The 18,855-nt window shown below is 42.7% G+C and overlaps 3 protein-coding genes across 4 annotated transcripts; 1 reads left to right on the forward strand and 2 right to left on the reverse strand.

Moving 5' to 3' along the window:
• Positions 1–92: 92 nt before the first annotated feature.
• cdhr2 (cadherin related family member 2) lies at positions 93–11,755 on the forward strand. The gene is made up of 31 exons (XM_068593663.1): positions 93–155; positions 1,278–1,334; positions 1,419–1,478; positions 1,602–1,741; positions 1,848–1,898; positions 1,979–2,071; positions 2,211–2,300; positions 2,381–2,500; positions 2,859–3,005; positions 3,324–3,399; positions 3,486–3,595; positions 4,098–4,310; positions 4,402–4,551; positions 4,676–4,837; positions 4,927–4,988; positions 5,095–5,338; positions 6,099–6,338; positions 6,434–6,503; positions 6,582–7,166; positions 7,291–7,362; positions 7,641–7,690; positions 7,792–7,943; positions 9,468–9,564; positions 9,672–9,760; positions 9,893–9,964; positions 10,246–10,381; positions 10,606–10,727; positions 10,883–10,996; positions 11,099–11,182; positions 11,311–11,365; positions 11,447–11,755. The coding sequence occupies exons 2-31, from the start codon at positions 1,280–1,282 to the stop codon at positions 11,606–11,608; spliced, it is 3,873 nt and encodes a 1,290-aa protein (XP_068449764.1). The 5' UTR covers positions 93–155; positions 1,278–1,279; the 3' UTR covers positions 11,609–11,755.
• Positions 11,756–12,141: 386 nt separating this feature from the next.
• Positions 12,142–16,353, reverse strand: LOC137798636 (G protein-regulated inducer of neurite outgrowth 1). 2 transcript variants are annotated; one of them, XM_068595530.1, is made up of 2 exons: positions 16,070–16,353; positions 12,142–15,542 (listed from the first exon to the last, which is right to left on the reverse strand). In XM_068595530.1, the coding sequence occupies exon 2, from the start codon at positions 15,510–15,512 to the stop codon at positions 13,386–13,388; it is 2,127 nt and encodes a 708-aa protein (XP_068451631.1). In that variant the 5' UTR covers positions 15,513–15,542; positions 16,070–16,353; the 3' UTR covers positions 12,142–13,385. The 2 variants fall into 2 exon arrangements, with proteins under 2 accessions (XP_068451631.1, XP_068451623.1); XM_068595522.1 differs by having other exon boundaries at positions 15,995–16,353.
• A 1,310-nt stretch (positions 16,354–17,663) lies between these two features.
• adirf (adipogenesis regulatory factor) lies at positions 17,664–18,508 on the reverse strand. Its single transcript, XM_068581310.1, has 3 exons — positions 18,430–18,508; positions 18,152–18,214; positions 17,664–17,767 (listed from the first exon to the last, which is right to left on the reverse strand). Exons 1-3 carry the CDS (start codon positions 18,506–18,508, stop codon positions 17,664–17,666), a joined length of 246 nt encoding a protein of 81 aa, XP_068437411.1.
• Positions 18,509–18,855: the final 347 nt, after the last annotated feature.

Here is an 18,855-nt window from a genome sequence, read left to right on the forward strand (position 1 = left end):
CAGCTCAAGAAACATACCTAACGAGGGTTTACTGCTGTGTTATTGGCTGCAAATTTAATGCTCGTGTTAATCATTTATGTTTACAACTGCAAGGAGGAACAAGAGCCAAAGGTCTCATCTCGACATAAAGGAGAACCTCCTCTGAGTGTCGGCTGGTAAGTCTGATTGCTCCATTTCAAAGTTAGGTTTACTTTTATAAAGTGCTTGCATGATGTTTTTTGTTACCATATAGGATGGTTAATGGTGCTGCTCTCTTTAATCTGACATAGCAAACTATATTTAGTGTACTGTGTAACATAGCATATATGTATTGCCATACTCGTTTTTAAAAAAAAAATAGATACATATTTAAATTATTCACTTCTCAGACGCATCGAGATATCAAAGTGATCCATTCACCTAGCATTAACAATCAGTTCATTCTCATATTATGAATTGATTATAACATAACATCCCGTACTTACCAAAAAAGCCAATTAATTGTTGTTTCTGTCTTTAACAAAGTAAAATCGGTGGAAGTTGTGGCAAAAACCTTAAGGTTACCGAGGGGTATGGTGAAATTTACTTGTTTTCTCTTCAAGATGAACTTTATATCAAAGATATTAAGGGGTTTTGTTCCTTAGTGTTGCTCATGTTATATTCAAATGTCTTTGGAGACATTCTTGCTTACATTAAAAAACATGACGTGATTAAATTCTCCAATTTGACATAATTTCAGATGAAGCAGGGCTTGTATATATAATGACCTCCAAGTGTATCCATATTAAAGAGGAAATCCCACAGGGCTCTGCTCTCTCTCTCTGGAAGGAAACCTTACAACATGTTACATATCAGTGATATCCCAACAGGTGGAAACACCTGACATGATTGTGCTAAGTTGGGTGTGACCCTTTGCCAAATGCTGTTTAATTTCAACACACGAAGTCAGAATTGTCAAATATTCTCAACATAAGTGTGAAGATTGCTTGTTTAGTCCAACATGAAGTAAACAACAAAAACAACATTTTATTCATAAAGATATAAGATTTTGAGAATATATAGAGAATATACACATTTGAGAAGATGGAAGCTACAGTTATTCATAATTTCTCAGCAACATGGCTTTATGGATGTCAATACAGGTCTATAGGCCAGTCCAAATCTTTGGGCCAGACTGAAATATTGTGATTAGAATTGTTGTATGCCTGTAACAACTTCTCAATAGTGTTAATTGAATGCAGGAAAATCTTTTTTTGTTTGTTTAATTGACTATTTCAGTTCTACTTTTTTATTTGCAGACATGGAGGGGGTCACAGGAATCTTGTTAGTGTTGTGCCTTATCGGCTTAAGTAATGGTGAGTATTCAGTTAATTATATTGCAATTTTGTCATTTTGTCTTTACAACATGCCATTGTATTTAAAGTGTTTGTTTTCTACAGCAAATACCAGTCCTACAATCAACAAGTTTCTTTATAATGTGTGTGAAGACGCCCCCGTGGGCACAGGTATAGTATACACTACTGCATATGTGTGTCGAAAACTTTTTTGTTCCACTTTTGCAACATTATACCTCAACAAATACTGCACACGTTGATACAGTTCCACCAATGTTGTTTTCATAGGTGCCTTCGTGTTTACTGTAAAGGCAACAGACGCAGAAAATGACCCATTGACTTATACACTTGCTGATCCCAATGAGGGATTCTTCGCACTTGACTTTAACACCGGAGGTGTTTCAGTCATTAGGGCACTAAATAGAGAGGTACGGTGTGGTGGTTTCGCAGAGCTTTCAGTGTTTAACGGTTTCATTTGAATTGTGGATGTGTTTTGTATATTTCTTAATTTTATTCTCATCGCCTTTCTTTTAGGCCGATAACGTAATAGAACTGGGAGTTGTTGTCTCGGATGGTCTCAATACAGTAAGTTTCAGTTAATGTGAATCATCCATTCAAACCAGTTTGTTTATTACATTCAGAGTACATCATGCAATGTCTTTCAGTTACCACCAACAAAATTAAATATAATAGTAGACGAGGCCAATGACAACCGACCCATATTCCAGGACGCTCCATATGATATTACGATCCCAGAAGTAAGTCAAACAAGTATATGTTCATGATTCTCTTAACCTATTTGTTCATCAGTTTATCGACTTACACAGTAAATAATGCTGAGAGATATCTGTGTGTTGAATTGTCTGTCTTTGTTTTTGTCCCCTTTCAATTCATCAGAACACCGCCGTAAACACAGTTATTTTTCGGGCACTCGCCACGGACGCAGACACTGGAAATGGTGGAGTTGTTAAATACAGCATTGATGAAGTAAGCTTCTTTTGTAAATTGTATCATATTCTGCTGATCCATAAACTCGATTAAAGTATTATTTACACTGTGTTTTCTAGGTTACACCAAATGCTGGATCCAGTCTTTTTAGCATATCCACAAATGGTGATGTCAGATTAAATGGACAACTGAATTTCACTGCTTTGAGCACTTTCTATCGGCTGAAGATTAACGCAACCGTGAGTACCATGCAATGGTGACGCAGTAGTGAGACATTCTCCCAAACATTCTCATGTCTGGGAGAAAATGAATTAGCATATTTGACAAAATGACGTCAGTGGATTAAATTGTTTTTCCCGCAACATTTGTATATTCATCATTGCATAAAAAGTCGAAAGAATAAAAAGGGGTTCCTTTGTAGGTGAGGCAAAACTGATCTCTGACGTTATAAATGTTTTTCATTTTTTATAAAAGATGATATTTGAACAAGACAAATAATTATGATAATTAAATGTTATGTTACTAATCCATACTTATTATCGTGGTAAAAAAAAAAAACATTTTAAAATGTTGACAACCTTGTTTGTCCCGTAACAGGATGGTGGAGGCAATTGCTCTTATAACACAACCAATTACTTCTCAAGCATTGCCTTTTCCTTCATCACGATTGAGGATGTCCCAGACCTCGACCCACAGTTCATTGGTGTTCCCTACTTAGGGAGTGTTGAGGAAAATTCTGGGCTGGTAAGTACTGAGACATTTTATTCTGACTGATGTTCATTTTCAAAGAGTAATTAGAAAGAAGATGACTTACAACCAATGTGTCCTCAAGGGCATTTAATCCAGTAATTGCACATTTTTCCCATTTCTTTGTGTTATATCTGCTTTGAATTCTGATGTAGTTGTGTTCCTGTGTAAGTTTAGGATTGATGTATATCTTTTGCCATTTTGTGTGAAAAATCTGCTGCATATTGTGTCGGGATATATGTAGACATCTGAAGGCAGTACAGGTCTGCTTTGAGTTGTGGGTAGATGTTGAAATTGGTTTTGTTTCTATACCAGGGCCAGTCTGTGCTTAAAGTGACGGCTCTCGACCAGGACACAGGCATCAATGATGATATCGTCTACAGCATTGAAGGTGAGCGTCATCAACGCAACGAGAACAATTGTTTCTTTGTACCGAGTGAGTAAGAAATATTGTTGTTTCTTCCACATTTTTGACAGATTCCACATCAGAGGGCCTGTTTACAATCTCATCACCTGGTGGCGTCATTTCTGTACTGTCACATATTGACAGAGAAGCTATTGGTGACACTGTTACCCTGACAGTAAAGGTACAGTTCATTTTTTTGAGTGATACACACAATTCTTATGCTTTATGTACATTTACATATGTGTCTTGTTTATATTTCCATTATACTTTCGTTTTCTTTTTTTTTTTTTTTTTACATTTTCCATTCCTGTTATTTCAGCTTTAATACTTTATACCATGATTGTTGAATTACTCACATACAGTGTCTTGATAAAGCTTCATGGCTTTATTCTACATCCTGTGCTCCTGTAATGAGAGACAAGGAGGCCAGAAAGAAGACAAGGGGTTGGTGAGGGAGGATTGTGAGAACAAACTTAGACACCCATGTTAAGGAACATGAGCACAGGAAATCAGAAAAAGAAGAGTGCGTGATCTTTGTTCATGAACATAATGAATAATAACGTGTGCATGAGCACTCAATCAAAGACAGATAGATGCCTGCTGCAGTCTGTGAAACCTAACAGACCATTTTCTATTTGCAAATGTTGAGACTGTGACATACTTAGGGGTTCTCTCTATTGTAGGCCACTGAGTCGAAAGCAAACATCCACGGGGTCTTCGCCAGCACCACAGCAAAAGTACAAATCAACATCATCGACGTCAATGACAACGGGCCGGAGTTTTACAAATGTGGAGATGAGCTCAACTGTGAGAAGGAGAGTCAATTCACGGGAGAGGTTGTTGAGCACTTTTTAGGCGCTGTTTCTATTAACATGACTGTCAAAGATCAGGACAAGGTGAGAGGGAAAAATGATTATTTAACACAAAAAAACAATGTTTTCTGCATACTGAGTGAAATATAAAATATTCTTTCATGGCTTTTCACAGTTTACCAAGACGTCTCTAACCCTGGAGGGAATGGACAAAAACGTGTTTTCTGTGCAACCACAAGTTATGTTGTCAGACAGCATCGTTCTGCTTCAGGTTAAGGAGCCCCAAAAACTGGATTATGAAAAAAAACATGAAATGATTCTGCAGGTGAGAACAATTAAAAAGCATATTATCACAATAACAGTGCCATTTGTCATCTTTTGGTGATCATATTTGTGAATTTTAAAGCACACTCAGCCTGAGCTGCTTCCCATGCTTTGTTATGGTGCAGATGATTGCCAGAGATGAGGAGGATTCCACCTTCCAGTCCACTGCAACAGTTACTATCAAAATCATTGATGCCAATGACGAAAGCCCTAAGTTCCAACACGCCGTGTATAAGTTGAACGTTACTGAACACTCACCTGTTGGGACAATACTGGACACCTTGACTGTAAATATTTTATCCAGATTCTTACTCAGACAGTCTTATCTTGCACGTAAGAAGCTCTTGAGGAGCACACAATGTTCTTTTCTCCCCAGGCAGACGATCCTGACACGATGGATGAAGGCAAAATCACCTACAGTCTTCTTCCAGACAGCATGTATGACAAACCAGTTAGTCTTTTAAGTTGAATGCAGCCACTGTTCATATGGTGCTGCCACGATAGCTGAGACAACACCACTGAAACGTCTGTTTCTGTGTTTCAGACGACTGTATTTTGACGTGGAGCCACGTACGGGTGCAGTTTTCGTGAAAAACGCAACTCTGTTGGACCGTGAGGTCAGATCTCTGTATTCAGCCACTCTGCAGGCCAGAGACACAGACAACAAGCCCGGCAGCACAGAGCTGGAGATCACTTTGATTGACATCAACGACAAAGCCCCGATCATCAACAGAGACACTTACCGGGAGTTTGTTAAAGAGGGCGAATCGCTGAAACTTAAGATAGAGGTAACTGTAGGGCAGTAAGAGAACAGTTCATGTTTCCGGCTGGCGTTGGTACTGGTTTTTAGCATTTTAGAGAAGGGGGAATTGACATATTTTGGTTTTCTCAAAGTCTGAGGGTGTTTTTCACAGCTTGGACTAGAGCCTCCTATTTCCATTTCAGAAAGTTTTAAGAAAGCACTCCACCAACGTAGCACTTTGTATGATAACTGTGTCAAATTTATGTTGGGCAGTTCACAAAACAGAACAATCCTAATGGATGCAGCACAAAAAGAGACATTGTATTTTTCAATTCCGAGCCTTCTACCGTGTTAAACCCTGGGGTCTCCATTCCTCACAATGCAACTCAATCGCCAACAGTTTGGTGGAATTTGCGATTGTGTTTTGTCGGTAGCAGCTAATGTCCTCTCAAGCCTCAAGAAGAGTTGAGGAGTGGGCTACTGAGGGCAGGTAAGCTCCTCAGGGTAAGGTCTGGTAAGGTCCCCAAGATATTTTTATTTTCGGACTTGTAGTCCTAAACCCCAGATCACAAGATATAATTTGAGGCAGATGAACAGATTTTGCGCAGCTCCCTCTGGGGACACAGAAAGTGAAATAAAGACTCGCTGTAGAAGTGTAAAATCAATGGAGATTCATTTTATTCTACAGCATATCATGATATATTTCCGGGTGTTCACATACTTTTGTCAATGTAGTGTACTTATAATACGCAATATTCACTAACTAATTTCTTAACCATTTCTTCTCATATTTCCCACTTGAACAGGCAACAGATGCGGATGACTCTGATACCGAAAACAGCCAAATAGTGTTTGGAATCGTACCAAACCAATTCAGTAATAACTTCACCATCAACGCTGACACCGGTGTGTTAACGAACATGGGGGAGCTGGACCGCGAGGCCCTGGACCCGAAGCTGAACGGGATGATTGAGCTTAATGTCACTGCTACTGACAAGGGTACACCACCATTATCCAGCATGGTCACCGTCATCATCACTTTAGAGGTACGTCTTCAACAGTTTGTAGTACTTTTGCTGTGTTGCTACTGAAGCTCCCACTCCTGGAGATGATCATTGTCTTTTCTTTTGATGCGTCCCAGGATATAAATGACAACACGCCACAATTTAAAGCCCCCTCTTACACATTCTCTGTCAAAGAAGGAGAAAAAGGTCAGTATTTATTTTTGCAAAACACATTCTAGTGTTAATACCTGTGTGGCTGGGTTCTAATTATATTCTATATCCCAGGTGCCTTTGTGGGTTCTGTTCAGGCTGAAGATTTGGACCAAACAGCAGAGTTTGACCGCATTTCTTTCAGCATTATTGAAGGAAGCTTTGGCAGCTTCATCATTCGCACCTTCGAAGAGGAGCGGGGCTACATCGGAAACATCACCGTGGACCCCGACATCGAGCTGGACTACGAGAGCATTCGCAATCAATTCCAACTGCAGGTGGAGGCAACAGATCTGGATCAGAAAAAATCTGTAGTCATGGTGAAGGTGGACGTGTTGGACGTGAACGATGAAAGGCCCGAGTTCACGCCAACAGACTCTGTGACAGTAAAGGAGAACAGCAACTTCAGCGCGGCTGTTGGGAGCTTTACAGCGCAGGACAAGGACGGAAACCACTCACTGGTCTACGAGCTGGAATCCATCAAATGCAGATGCAACGGTTCTCTGACCCCCTGCAGCTGGTTTATCCTGGATCCAACGGGGGAAGTCAGACTCAACCCGAAGCACACAGTGGATTATGAACAATGTGACCAGGTGCTGATGGAGGCTCAGGTGGTGGACGAGTACACAGAGAAAGGAGAGAACAACAGTGTCACGACAGGTTAGCACTGGGTTGTTGTACAGATAACAGAAGTCGTAAAAGCATAATAAAACAAGGCAAATACAGACCTGCACGCACATCTCATGTCACTTCACTTCATTTTTTTTCTTTTGAAACGTTTCAGGACAAATGGTGATCAACATTGAAGACGTCAATGACAATGCTCCAGAATTCATTTCCTCAGATTCTGTATTTGGTAAGTGTATATTTTAGATTATATAGCTGCCATTTTATTTTATTTTAGAAGCCTTTGTTTGGCTTGTAAACTGAACTTTAAGCTGTCCTGCTAAAAATAAAGGGCATTATCATTAGTCAAAGTCATTGGACAAAGTCATTAAAAACAGAAAACTAGATTTCTTTCTCCTTCATTTGAACAAAGCAAAAACTGCAGATATATGGTTTATGGTTGTCATTTTGTGTGTTTTAGCAACATTATAAAGATTAATATGAATTTTTGCTTTCTTTGGATTTTAGTTGTGGTGTCAGAAAGTGCAAGCAAGGACACATCGGTGGCAGGAGTCACTGTGAGTAATGAAAAACAAATAACTGGCATGATTTCAGCTTGTGAATGAGATATGCGACATGAAGACTAAACATTCTCGCCTCTTACTCTTGCTGCTGTCAGGCTACAGACCGTGACTCTGGAATAAATCGGCAGATTGTCTTTAAAGTAACCAGAGTCCAATTTAGAGACACCAACAATCAAACAAGAAACATGAGTATGCTGTTTGAGGCCGTCACCACACAGCAAAAGGATCTTTATGTTGGGATTATTCAGTGAGTACAAAGTCATTCATTAGCATCATAGTGCCAAATCTCATTCTGTTGTTTGTGCTCTCTCACAAGCTTTTGTGTTTTTTTTTAAAAGTTTGAATGAAACCTAAACCTGAGCTGCTCTTTGGACGGACTGTGTGACAAAATGACAAGAAAGAAACTACAGAAAGACAAACCCTGACGTCAAAGCGGCACAAAACAACCACTGACACGCAAAACAATTACATGCAAAAGCGAACAAACTACAAACAGACACAGAAGTGCCACAAAGACACACAAGACAGCCACAAAGGCAAATACAAAGAGTCACAGAGTCAGGGGTCACTAACAGGGTGGCCACGGGTCTGTGTCTGGACCCAAACGCCTCTCAGGACATGGACCTAGATAAATAATTGAGAATTATTGTTGTTGTTTTTTTGTTGTTGGTGCATTTCTATTTTAACCGGCGGAGCTTTTCGAGCCTTTACGGCACTCGTTCCGCGGTCCAAGAATCACACCAACCAATTACACGTTGTAAATCATCTCACGTGATGTGTCTCGGCCAATCACACGTGTGTATTCCGATAAGCGTTGCCCTCAACTCGGGAGTGTGAGATTCACACGCCCGGGAGAGAGAGAGAGAGAGAGAGAGAGAGAGAGCCAACTGTCAGAGAAGTTATTTCACATGGCGTTCTCCAAAAAGAGAAAAGTGGAAAGCTTAACAAGAGTCTTTCACCAATAATGGACAGAGTTAAACGCAGTGCTCAGAGACTGTGGGGATTGTTAAAAGCAGCAATGGGAACGAGACAAAGCACAACTCCTTTCTAATGAGCATTCAAACCCGAAATGAAGGCACAGAAAAACCAAGAGCCCAACATGACAAGAATCCTAACGTAACATTTTGAAGTGTCCAACAATGACGTAAAGAGAGAGGAACCATGCACAGATAAAGTCCCTGCACAGTTTTCCTTTTTTCAGAAGTTGAGAATAATATGGATATGTAGCTTTTTAAAAATGTATTTATTGATCACACCTGAATGAAATGACTGTCAGATGTTGACTAGAGAGAGACATTAAAACAACTGTTGGCTACTTTAATATGTATGGCACAAAATTATAGCGCAAGTTAGATATTACTGTGATGAGGAAAATCTCTCAAACTGGACCTCGCTGGATTTTAATTGAACAGCCCTGATCAAGGCGGAAAGAGACACAAAATGAATAGATGACTACAAAGAGACACATCATGACTAGATAGATGACTACAAAAAGACACAAAAGAGATAGTTCACTCCAAAAAGACACAAAATGACGAGAGCGATGACTACGAAAAGACATAAAATGACTAGAGATGACTACAAAAAGACACAAAAAGACCAGGTAGATGACGACGAAGTGACACAAAATGTCAAAAATAATAGACAATATTATGACAATATGTATCTTTTAGTCTGGGTGTCTTGGCCATGGTAGTGGGCTTCCATGTCTGTGCCAAGAGTCCCATTGCCTCATAATCTGTTGATGGCTGATTTCCTCCACTTTCCACAGAACTAGCGAGGCGCTTGATACAACACTGAAAGGGAAGTATTTGGTAACTGTAAGTGCCACCGACCCTGGCGACCTCTCCACCAGCACTGTACTGGAGGTGAGTCACTCATATCACACAGCTGGCTTTTCAATCATAAAAAAAAACGCCCGACCGGCAGTATGACTTCAGCCTGAGTTAATACCTCTGTTCTTATCATTTTGAAGATTTTTGCAGTTGATGCATCATATAAAGTTGAACTTGCATTCACAAAATCAGAAGCCTTCGTTAAAGAAAACCTCAACGAAATCACCAGGTACATTTCTCCTCGCTGTACTTAGAAAGGAACATGTTAATCTGATGAGTTTTATGTAGGTTGACACTTACATCTGTCATGTTTTTCATGTTTTTCATCGGGGCATTTTCTCTCTGATCTCTGAATTTCCAGAGCGCTTATGGCTGCCACCAAGGCCGCGGTTCAAATTTCTTCCATCAGGGCTGGCTCTGCTGAAACATCGAGGCAAGCTTTCATACAATACAAATACAAGTACATGATGCAGTCTGTGAAGACAGACAAACATAACCAATCACTGGCTGGAACTCAAATAATCTTCAACGTATTACTCAAATGCATGTCCTGCTGCCCACTAGGTGGCGCCAGCGTCCCTATTGTTGAGGACAAATGATTTGCTGATTTTTGCAGTAACAAAGGATGATTTGGACCTAGATTTTAAAACTGCTCCATTTGTTCATTTAGGTTTGTTATTTTAAGTGTGTAGATGGGTTGTATTTTTCTCTCAGGGTTTCAGCTAACACCATCATAGTGGCATATTTTGTCTACTCCAACGGGACTGCTCTTACCTCTACTGAAGTGGAAAAGATGATCTCTAATCCTCAACACTCTCTTGTACTCATAGAGCTTGGCCTTGCGGACATTGTGAGTATGAGTATTACTATATTTTACTATAATGTACAAATAATAAAGATAGAGATGCTTGTTGCATTGTTTGTATAACTATAGTATATGTTTTTTTAATTTCACTTACATTCCATTTTTAAATGAATGTGTCAGAACTAGATCTGACAACGACGAGTGTGAAACGAAACCTCATTGGTCCACAGGCATGAATACATTAAAGAGATTTCTTACTTGTGTTTCAGGGGAAGGCTGCTGTGATCGAAACCGAACCGAACACTTTGATGTACGCCCTGTACGGGGTGGTGGCTGGCCTCATCATCGCGATGTCTATCCTCACCACTTCACTGATGTGCACTCGCAGAAAGTAAGAAAAGGGGAATACATTTAGGGACAGGATTGGACAGGACAATTAACTCCGACCCACGATTATCCCAGTGACGTTTCTTCAGTGCCATTTATCTGAAAAGTTCTTTGAGAGGTACTTTGTCCGTTCACAAATCAACTTACTTCACACCACAGCTTCAAGAGGAAGCTGAAGGCCTCTAAAGCCATGAACTCTGCAGCCATGGTGACTTCTGACAACCAGAAAAGTGGTCCTGTGGTGCCCGGGACCAACAAGTACACCATGGAGGGGTGAGGAGACAACAGCGGCAGCGAGATAAACGATCGAATAAACGACTTGACACATGACACGTGTTGGTCTTCTCTAAAATACGTGTCATTATTCATCAACAGGGCCAATCCTGTTCTCAACCTCAACATCGACACAACCGTGAACCTGGACATGGACGAGGAGAGCTCAGATGTGGACAAAGTCAGGTAAAGAAAACCTCTCTGGGACTCTCCTCTGTGTGTTGATAGCAGTTATTTGCTGGATGACAAGGTGGCGGCTCACAGTGACTCTCCGCTCTGGACGAAAATAACCCTTTTTTGATTTTCCACAACAGCCTCAACTCCCTGGACTCCAGTGGCTATATGACCATTCAGGAAAAAGGTCTGATGGTGAGTTTGCATTTTAAAGTGCATCTTCATTGACATGAACTAGAATACAGTCTAATTTCTAAAAACTTGTCCGCTCCTCAGAATATGATCCAGGAGGAGGAGGAGGAGGAGGAGAATGACAGTCGGCCACCGGAGTACATTGAGCCTCTGGGTGCAGCCCTGGCTCAGCGGGGCCAAAAGAAAGGCGCTAACAACTCTCACATGGGTGTTAGTAACCCTGCATTCAGCACTACTGACCTGTGATGGATATATTGAAGGGAGATACGCTGACCCGCAGACTCAGATGGACATCGTGTTGCTTCTCTGTAATCAGTAAAACACATTGATGGTGTTTGACGCTCGGAGCACCAAGTGACGCATTCGCTTTGTCAAAACATTCAATTCAAGGAATATCAGGAAGGAAAATCAAAACTGGAGATGTTAATCTGTGAAAGCTGTAATGATACCACATAGTGTGTCGATATTGTGCAATTTGGTTATTTCATCAACTGTTTTCTTTGTCAAACGGTTAAAGATAGAGTTTGAGATTTGGTGGAAATATGCTCAGCTCGCCTGGCTCTGTTTCAAAACGGCCTGACAGCACCTCAGAAGCTCAGCTGGCTGTTCCCCCTTGTTTCCAGTCTGCTGGCTGTGGCTTCACATTTAGAGCAATGACACAACAGCATAAACCGTCTGCCGCAAATAAGCATATGTCCCCAAATGTAAAACTCTTCTTTAAAACGTCTCCTTACATGATTGTAGCTCGACAATGAAAAATTGGACAGAAGCAAAAGAACTGTTTGTTGCACATGTGAATCACTTTATTTTTTTTGTTAAAATGTTCAGCGGCTTAAAAATGATTGGTTTGCTTTGAAATAACCGGTATTTATACAATATGTCGAAAAACACTGTTAAATTTAGTTGCAGGTGACGCTACCACAAAGACATTTCAAAAAGAGTACAATATTGCTCATGTCAATGCGTAAATAATTCCTTTTTTTTTTAAACATCAGCCAACTTTATGCCTGCTTAATTTGCCAGTATTGACTTTGGGTTTGAGATTCTCATGCTGAAATAAAACCTCATGCAATGTGACTTCCTATAAGCAGTGGATAGAATAGATTATTTGACTGTTTCCTGACATCTAAATGAATGTAATGTAAGTGCAATCTGATTAAAATATATTTTTTTGCCAAATGTGGATTTGATCCCACTTTTATGAATTTAGCGTATGAACACTAACATCACCGACACTGTAACAACCTCTGAATTAAAGCACATTAAACAATTTACAACTGAATCACTAACCATGGCATATAATACAATAAGTCAAGTCAGTAAGTAATGACTAAAAATACCCTCATAGCTGTCGATTGTCCTCGTCATTTGTACATTTTTATACTTTTCACAATACAACTAAGTCAAAAATTGTGCCAAATCTAAAAGCAGAATAGAAGACATACAAAAAGCCTGCACTATTGGTAGGGACTCACCACACAGACACGTCAAAGCAACAGTTAGTCTATACATTTGCAACAAAATTACTGCCAGGTTGCAATGACTGACCACAAGTTCATAAATTACAATCAAAAACTGTCACCATCGTCTCTCTCAGGCGAAGCTGTGTTCAGCTTGTGCGCAACCAGGAGAAGGATTGCCATGGCTTCATATAGTCTGAGGTGCATTTAAAAAAGCAGCAACAGCTAAAAATGACTCACTGGCCATTTGAGTGGTCTGATTGAAAAACATCAACGGAGAAGAGCTATCGAAGGCATTGATAAATCTCTCTCTCTTTTTTCAAAAGATGAAAACATGGAACTCCAAGAAAAAAAGAAAATCCCATCTTGTTTGGCTGAGTCTCAATGCTCCATGCCTCAAGTTTGATTGAAATGTATTTGTGCTTTTTGTTGTTGTCTCATGTGAGGAGGTGATCTGCTTCTCACACATTCATGACAACGACACTTTTTTTTTTTTTTTTTTTATCGCACAGGCTTTTTTTTCCCATCTAAAAACAGCTGTTGTTTTCTCCACAGGATTCTCATCACTCAGCACTGTGAGCTCTGGAACAACAATGTGGCTGCTGCATGTTCTCCATCAGCTGACGGAAAGGGTTTCTTCTGCGTCGGCTCGCCTCTCCATCCCGCTCTCCCCTTTTCCCTGAGCGGCCTTTACCCGAACCCGAACCCGAGCCAGAACCAGAACCAGAGCCTGAGCCCGAGCCGGAGCCCCCCTGGAGAGACTCTGGAGAGAGGGGCACGGCTGAGGGGTTGAGCGGAGGAGGAGGAGGCATTGAGGGCTTCTGCTTCTTCACCTGTTTCTCCAGGTGTTTCTGGATGGCTGAGCCCAGCACAGCCACTTCCACCACCGCCCCGTACACCTCCCACGTCATCCCCTTTTCATCCCAGCTCACCTCCTGCACCGGCTCCTCCAATTTATCCTTGCAACTTAATGCCTCCGTTGTGTCCTCTTCAGCTGCTTCCACCTCTTTCTCTTCGGTGACTTTCTCTTCCTCTTCCTCTTCCTCCACCACCTGCTCCTTTTGATCTTCTTCCTCCTCCTCCTCCTCCTCCTCCACTATCTTCTCCTCTGGGCCTGCATCCTGCCTGATCTCGGGAAAAACTGTGACGGTGGGCGTCCTCGGGGTCATCGGCGCTGTAGCGACGGACCGAAACTCCACCTGCTGACCCACCTGCAACTCAGCATCGCTAGTCTCTGTGCCTGCACCTCCACACCTCCCCAAAGAGCTGGGGAAGTAGAAGGCTTGGTCGCCCTCGGGAGGGGTCATGGGGCTGGTCGCTGCAGACTGACACTGCACCACCTCCAGGCTCACCTGCGTACGAATGTTGTGACAGCCGAAGGGAGCTGGGGATTCGGGGACAGGGGGCTTCGCCACCTCTCTCAACTCACCGCCTTTGCTTTCTTTCACTTCTGAATTCCCGTCTGTCTTTGCTACAGAAGATTCCTCTGTTCGGCGTTGTGGGGGGTTTGCGATTGAGATGCCTTGTACATCAACAGTTTCTGTGGAGTTATGCTCTTTTCCATCTGCCCTCTTCGCATCACTGTTGTTCTCTGTTACTTCCTCATATTCATCTATTTTGACCATCTCTGTCTCAAGGGTATAACAAGATGACTCGGCCTTCTCTCCCTCTTCCTCTTCATTGTTGCCATAGTGGGTCACCAGGATTGTAATGTCCTGATCCAAACTTCCCATCCTCTGTTGCTTAAACTGCTGGTTACTCTCCTCCTGAGTTACTTGTGACACTGTTGACCCGGCAGCATTGCTTGAGCTCTCTGGAGGTGCATTTGCGCTGAAGCACTCACTTTGCCCCTTCGACGTGGTACATTTCAAAGTTCCAGTTATCTCTGACGTAGTCTCTTGCACCTCACTCTTTTTCACTTCAGCCTGCTTCTGCACCGTCTCTCTCCCGATGAGTGCTGGGAAGGCCGTGGTCGAGGGCGTCTTTGGTGTCATGGGAGACGTGGCCACGGAGCAGAACTCCACCTGCTGACCCACCTGTAGCTCCGCGTCTTTCGTGCCGGCGCCCAGAGCGCCGGACTTCCCGAAGGAGCTCGGGAAGAAGAAGGAATGGCCACCCTCGGGAGGCGTCATGGGGCTGGTGGCCGCGGAGCAACACTGGACCACCTCCAGGCTGACCTGTGTGCGCATGTGGTGCTGGCCGGAAGGAGCCGGGGAACGCGGGTCTGAGGGACCCGAGGCGGCCGGCACGGGCGCCAGTGTTTTTTCAACGTCGTCCCCTTTTTCTCTGTCACTACCAAGGTTTTTATCCTTAGTTGTCTCCCCCTGAGGTGCTCCATCTCCACCGCTCGGGGACTGATTAGAGACTGCCGTGTTGTTGTGTGCTGCAGTTGTTTCGCCGTCTTCAGGCTGTTGTGTCAGCAGGATGGCGTCAGTCGACGCAAGGTCGTTACCACGACCCCCTTCTGAAAGCGCTTGATCTTTGGGTTTTTCATTCTCCCCCTCTTGAAGGTAGCTGGCATTCGTGTGACGTTTTGGCTCAGGAGCTGTTGACTTTTGATTTGTGTTTATCTGAGGTCCTGCAGGCTCAGCGCTGCCATATGAGCCGCCCGGATGCTCGCCATCATCCGTCTTCTCACACGACTTGTTGTCCTCTCGGAGACCTCTCATCTCGTCCTTCAGACTTCCCATTTTGCCTCTGCATTAAAGTTGTTGAAGTACCTGCAGGGCACAACACAGCACTGACACACTGTGCAAACTGTAATCAGTAACTATAACAACAGGAGTGAAGCAGAGGATGTGATAAAAAGAAAGAAAACGGTATCGATGTCACTGACATGTAACCAGGTTACATCATTGCTACTATTTGATGGACATTATTCACATGCTTATTTCATATTATAGAACACTGTAATATCTGGGATACTTGCTATTAAACACATGATTAGACCTCATTTTAAAATACTGATTTCAAAAAACAAACATTTTACTGTTCAATTATGTATCAGATTGCACCTTTCTACCTCAATACTCATGCACACAGTTCATGTTCTCGTTCTGGCTTGATCCCAAATCACATAAACGCAAATACATGCACAGGCACTGATCAATTTTTACCAATGAAAATAAACAGGATCAAACAAATTGCAAGAAATCACGAGTACCAGACATACCTCAGCAGTCCAAGTCCGACTGAAGTCTCTCCACAACTCTCACTCACATTTGGGTCAAACGTTGCAAAATCTCACCGTTGATCGAGCGCCGCATCTGCCGGTATATCTCCCCTGTTGATTGATAGTGATAGCAGTGGCTACAGGTTTGTCTCTAGAAGAATCTATCTGAGGCAATCCTCTCGCTCTTTAAGCTGTGGCTGTGTCTATTGAAAAGCTTCACATTTTCCAGTTTCCCTGGAAACCACGGTCGGGTTCTGGCAGCGAGTGGTAATGTAATGGCAAAATCTCACTTCGGCTCTCCAATCATCAGTAAATCATAGTAATTAAACACAGGTTTTCATGGGAAAACACAATGGGAAACTTTGTGCAAAGAGATACATTTGTGAATTAGTCAACTGGCTTTGGGAGGGAGGGGGGGGGGGGGCAAATAAAAGCTTTCGTCTCACCACAGATGATCGGTGTGAGGGCTTCTAGAGGGAGGTGGACGTGTGTAAAAGACAGGAGAAGGGTTCGCTCTAGTGGATTGCCACTTTAGGTAAGCGAGCAAACTGTGTAACTGAGAGGCTTGACCAATATCTCAGTGATGAGAATGCACAATCATAACGAGAGAGAAAAAAAAAGAAGGCTGAAGAGATTCCTGTAAACCGCAACCAATCGACATTTGCGCAGGCACATCTTCACGGGCTCATTACAGGAGAAGAAAGGCAACGCAAACTCTGGTCTGTGCGCAGGGAATTCATGAAATATTATTCAACGTGAGTGCTCTGCCGCAACAGTGAAAGCACAGGAAGACAGCGGGGGATATCAGCTGAAGGAGCTCGGGGGAAGAAGAGCTGCGCCCTCCCACACAAACACACACTTGTAAAGCATCGCGTCTCTCCTACTCGCCCTCCTTCCAGCCTCTCCACTCTGCTAGACGTATTTCTCGAGAGCCTCAATAATTGTCGTCGTCTTGTGTCACCTGTGTGGAGTTGAGGGTGTTTATATTTCTCTTATTTGTAGGATTTGTCCCTTTTTTTTTGTTGTTGTTGATTTTACTGTAACGGTGGGCTGCAGCTTGCCCAGAACACCATGTACTGACAGAAGTAGTCTCAGCGTTTATTCAAAAGGTCTCCACCAATCCCTGGCCGCCAGAGTGCTGTTGCCTAGCAACAACGTAGTGGGATGCAGGGAGGTTTTGCTGCCGAGGGCCAAGGTAGACGGCGCCGATCATCCTGTTCTCATCAGGAGCCATCCGCACGCCATAGGCCACCTTTTCAGCAACGTGTTGATGATAATGACCAAGGTGCTTCGTCAGTGAACAAAAAGTAGAGCGCCTCTGCTGCTACAAACGGCGTTCTCGCCACCGTGCGTGGCAGGATATCATATTTTTTAGTAAGAGCTGACAAACGCGTTGGTATCTGTTTTTATTTCCCAAAATAGCCACATGAAATGAAATCAATAGTAAAGCGAGAAACACAAGTGGAAAAAGGTGAGGGGGGAAAATGAGAAATAAAAAGACAGTGAATAAAGATTTCTTTTGGAATGTTAGCTGTGTTTTCTTTTTTTTTTTATAAGTTTTCTGATGCCAACATACTTCCATTGAAACATTATCACTCATCTAAAATGGATGATGAGACAGTTTGGCTTCCAGTGTTTCGGTTAAAACTGTTTCCATTTTTTTCTGGGATCATTTGGTCTCCAATTTCTGTCCAAACTCCTTGATGGTGTCTGTGGCCTTGTCCGCAGCTTTTCCTATGGCTGCCTGAGTCTGTCTGCCAGCTTCCTGAGCAGCTTCAAAGAGTCACAGTGAAGCAGAAGAGACATGTTAAGGAAACAAAGCAGCACAATGACGCTGAAGACATTTGTGCAGAGTCTGAGTGAGACTGTCAAACTTCATTTATCATACGCAGGTATTTATGTCTATATGAAAAGCTTGTATTAAATACATTTCGTGAATTGTTCTATTCCTGTGCCATTTTGAGATTACATATATATTTTCAATCAAGCTCAATATGAATGATTTTTTTTGTCCTGTATGGTGTCACATGACAGGTCATATTCGTAACATTTTTAATCCTCTGACAGCTCGTCACTGCAGTCTTACTCCTCTCTGCTCAGAGTAATATACCCTCTCGACATCACAATGCTTCAACGACAAAGAAGTGTGCACTTTACCTGTGTTGGCTGTTTCTTTGGAGGATTCTGCCACCTGCTGCACAGCTTCCTGAGCTGCCTGCACTGCAAAACACACGACGGGGACTTACAGTGACCGTCCAGCTTTTAAACATTCAAACGCTAACATTTGTTCGAAATGAAAAGAGTCATCAGAATGTTTTTTTTTTTTCATCTATCGAGTTGATCTCTTTCAAACAAGAAAGCCAAACCATAGTGTGAAGAAAAGCCTTCACCGGAGCTCACAACGGCCCCGTGTCATCTCCCGGCTGTCGTTCTACCTGCAGTGTCCGTGACTCCCTTCGCCGCCGAGTGGCTCGAGCCTTTCAGGCTCTCGAAGGACTTCTTGAACGAGGCCATGGCTCCTGTTTTTTTGTTTTTTTTGTCCCTGCAGCGTCCACACAGCCGTCTGAGCCGACAGTGGGAAGAGAGGCTGTTTATACCCCCAGTTTGAGCCCGACACCACCCGGCCCGCACGTTCCAGCTGGATTAATCCAAACAAAACCCGCCCAAAGAGGCCCGATCAGACTGGCATCCCAACTATGGCAGTGTCCTGCCAAAGGGCCAGAGCCCGCTCAGCAGTATTTACACATCCTGTAATCAAACCACCAGACAAGAGTGAGCAGAAAAGGGAAACGCGTGAGGGCGATGTTCAATAGATAGACCAACAGGCAGAACAAAAACCCAGAATTGGTTACAGGAGGTTT

Source organism: Clinocottus analis, unplaced genomic scaffold (genome assembly GCF_023055335.1).
Source record: "Clinocottus analis isolate CAN_PGR_092001 unplaced genomic scaffold, fCliAna1.0.p SCAF_10, whole genome shotgun sequence".
NCBI classification, from domain to species: Eukaryota; Metazoa; Chordata; class Actinopteri; order Perciformes; family Cottidae; genus Clinocottus; species Clinocottus analis.

Excerpts from the sequence above, each read along its gene's own strand:
- cdhr2 (XM_068593663.1), top strand. The coding sequence starts at position 1,280 with ATGGAGGGGGTCACAGGAATCTTGTTAGTGTTGTGCCTTATCGGCTTA. Across the intron at positions 9,565-9,671 it reads CCACCAGCACTGTACTGGAG|ATTTTTGCAGTTGATGCATC; the intron begins GTGAGTCACTCA and ends ATCATTTTGAAG. Across the intron at positions 9,761-9,892 it reads AACCTCAACGAAATCACCAG|AGCGCTTATGGCTGCCACCA; the intron begins GTACATTTCTCC and ends CTGAATTTCCAG.
- LOC137798636 (XM_068595530.1), bottom strand. The coding sequence starts at position 15,512 with ATGGGAAGTCTGAAGGACGAGATGAGAGGTCTCCGAGAGGACAACAAG.
- adirf (XM_068581310.1), bottom strand. The coding sequence starts at position 18,508 with ATGGCCTCGTTCAAGAAGTCCTTCGAGAGCCTGAAAGGCTCGAGCCAC. Across the intron at positions 18,215-18,429 it reads GGGAGTCACGGACACTGCAG|TGCAGGCAGCTCAGGAAGCT; the intron begins GTAGAACGACAG and ends TGTGTTTTGCAG. Across the intron at positions 17,768-18,151 it reads CAAAGAAACAGCCAACACAG|CTGCTCAGGAAGCTGGCAGA; the intron begins GTAAAGTGCACA and ends GACTCTTTGAAG.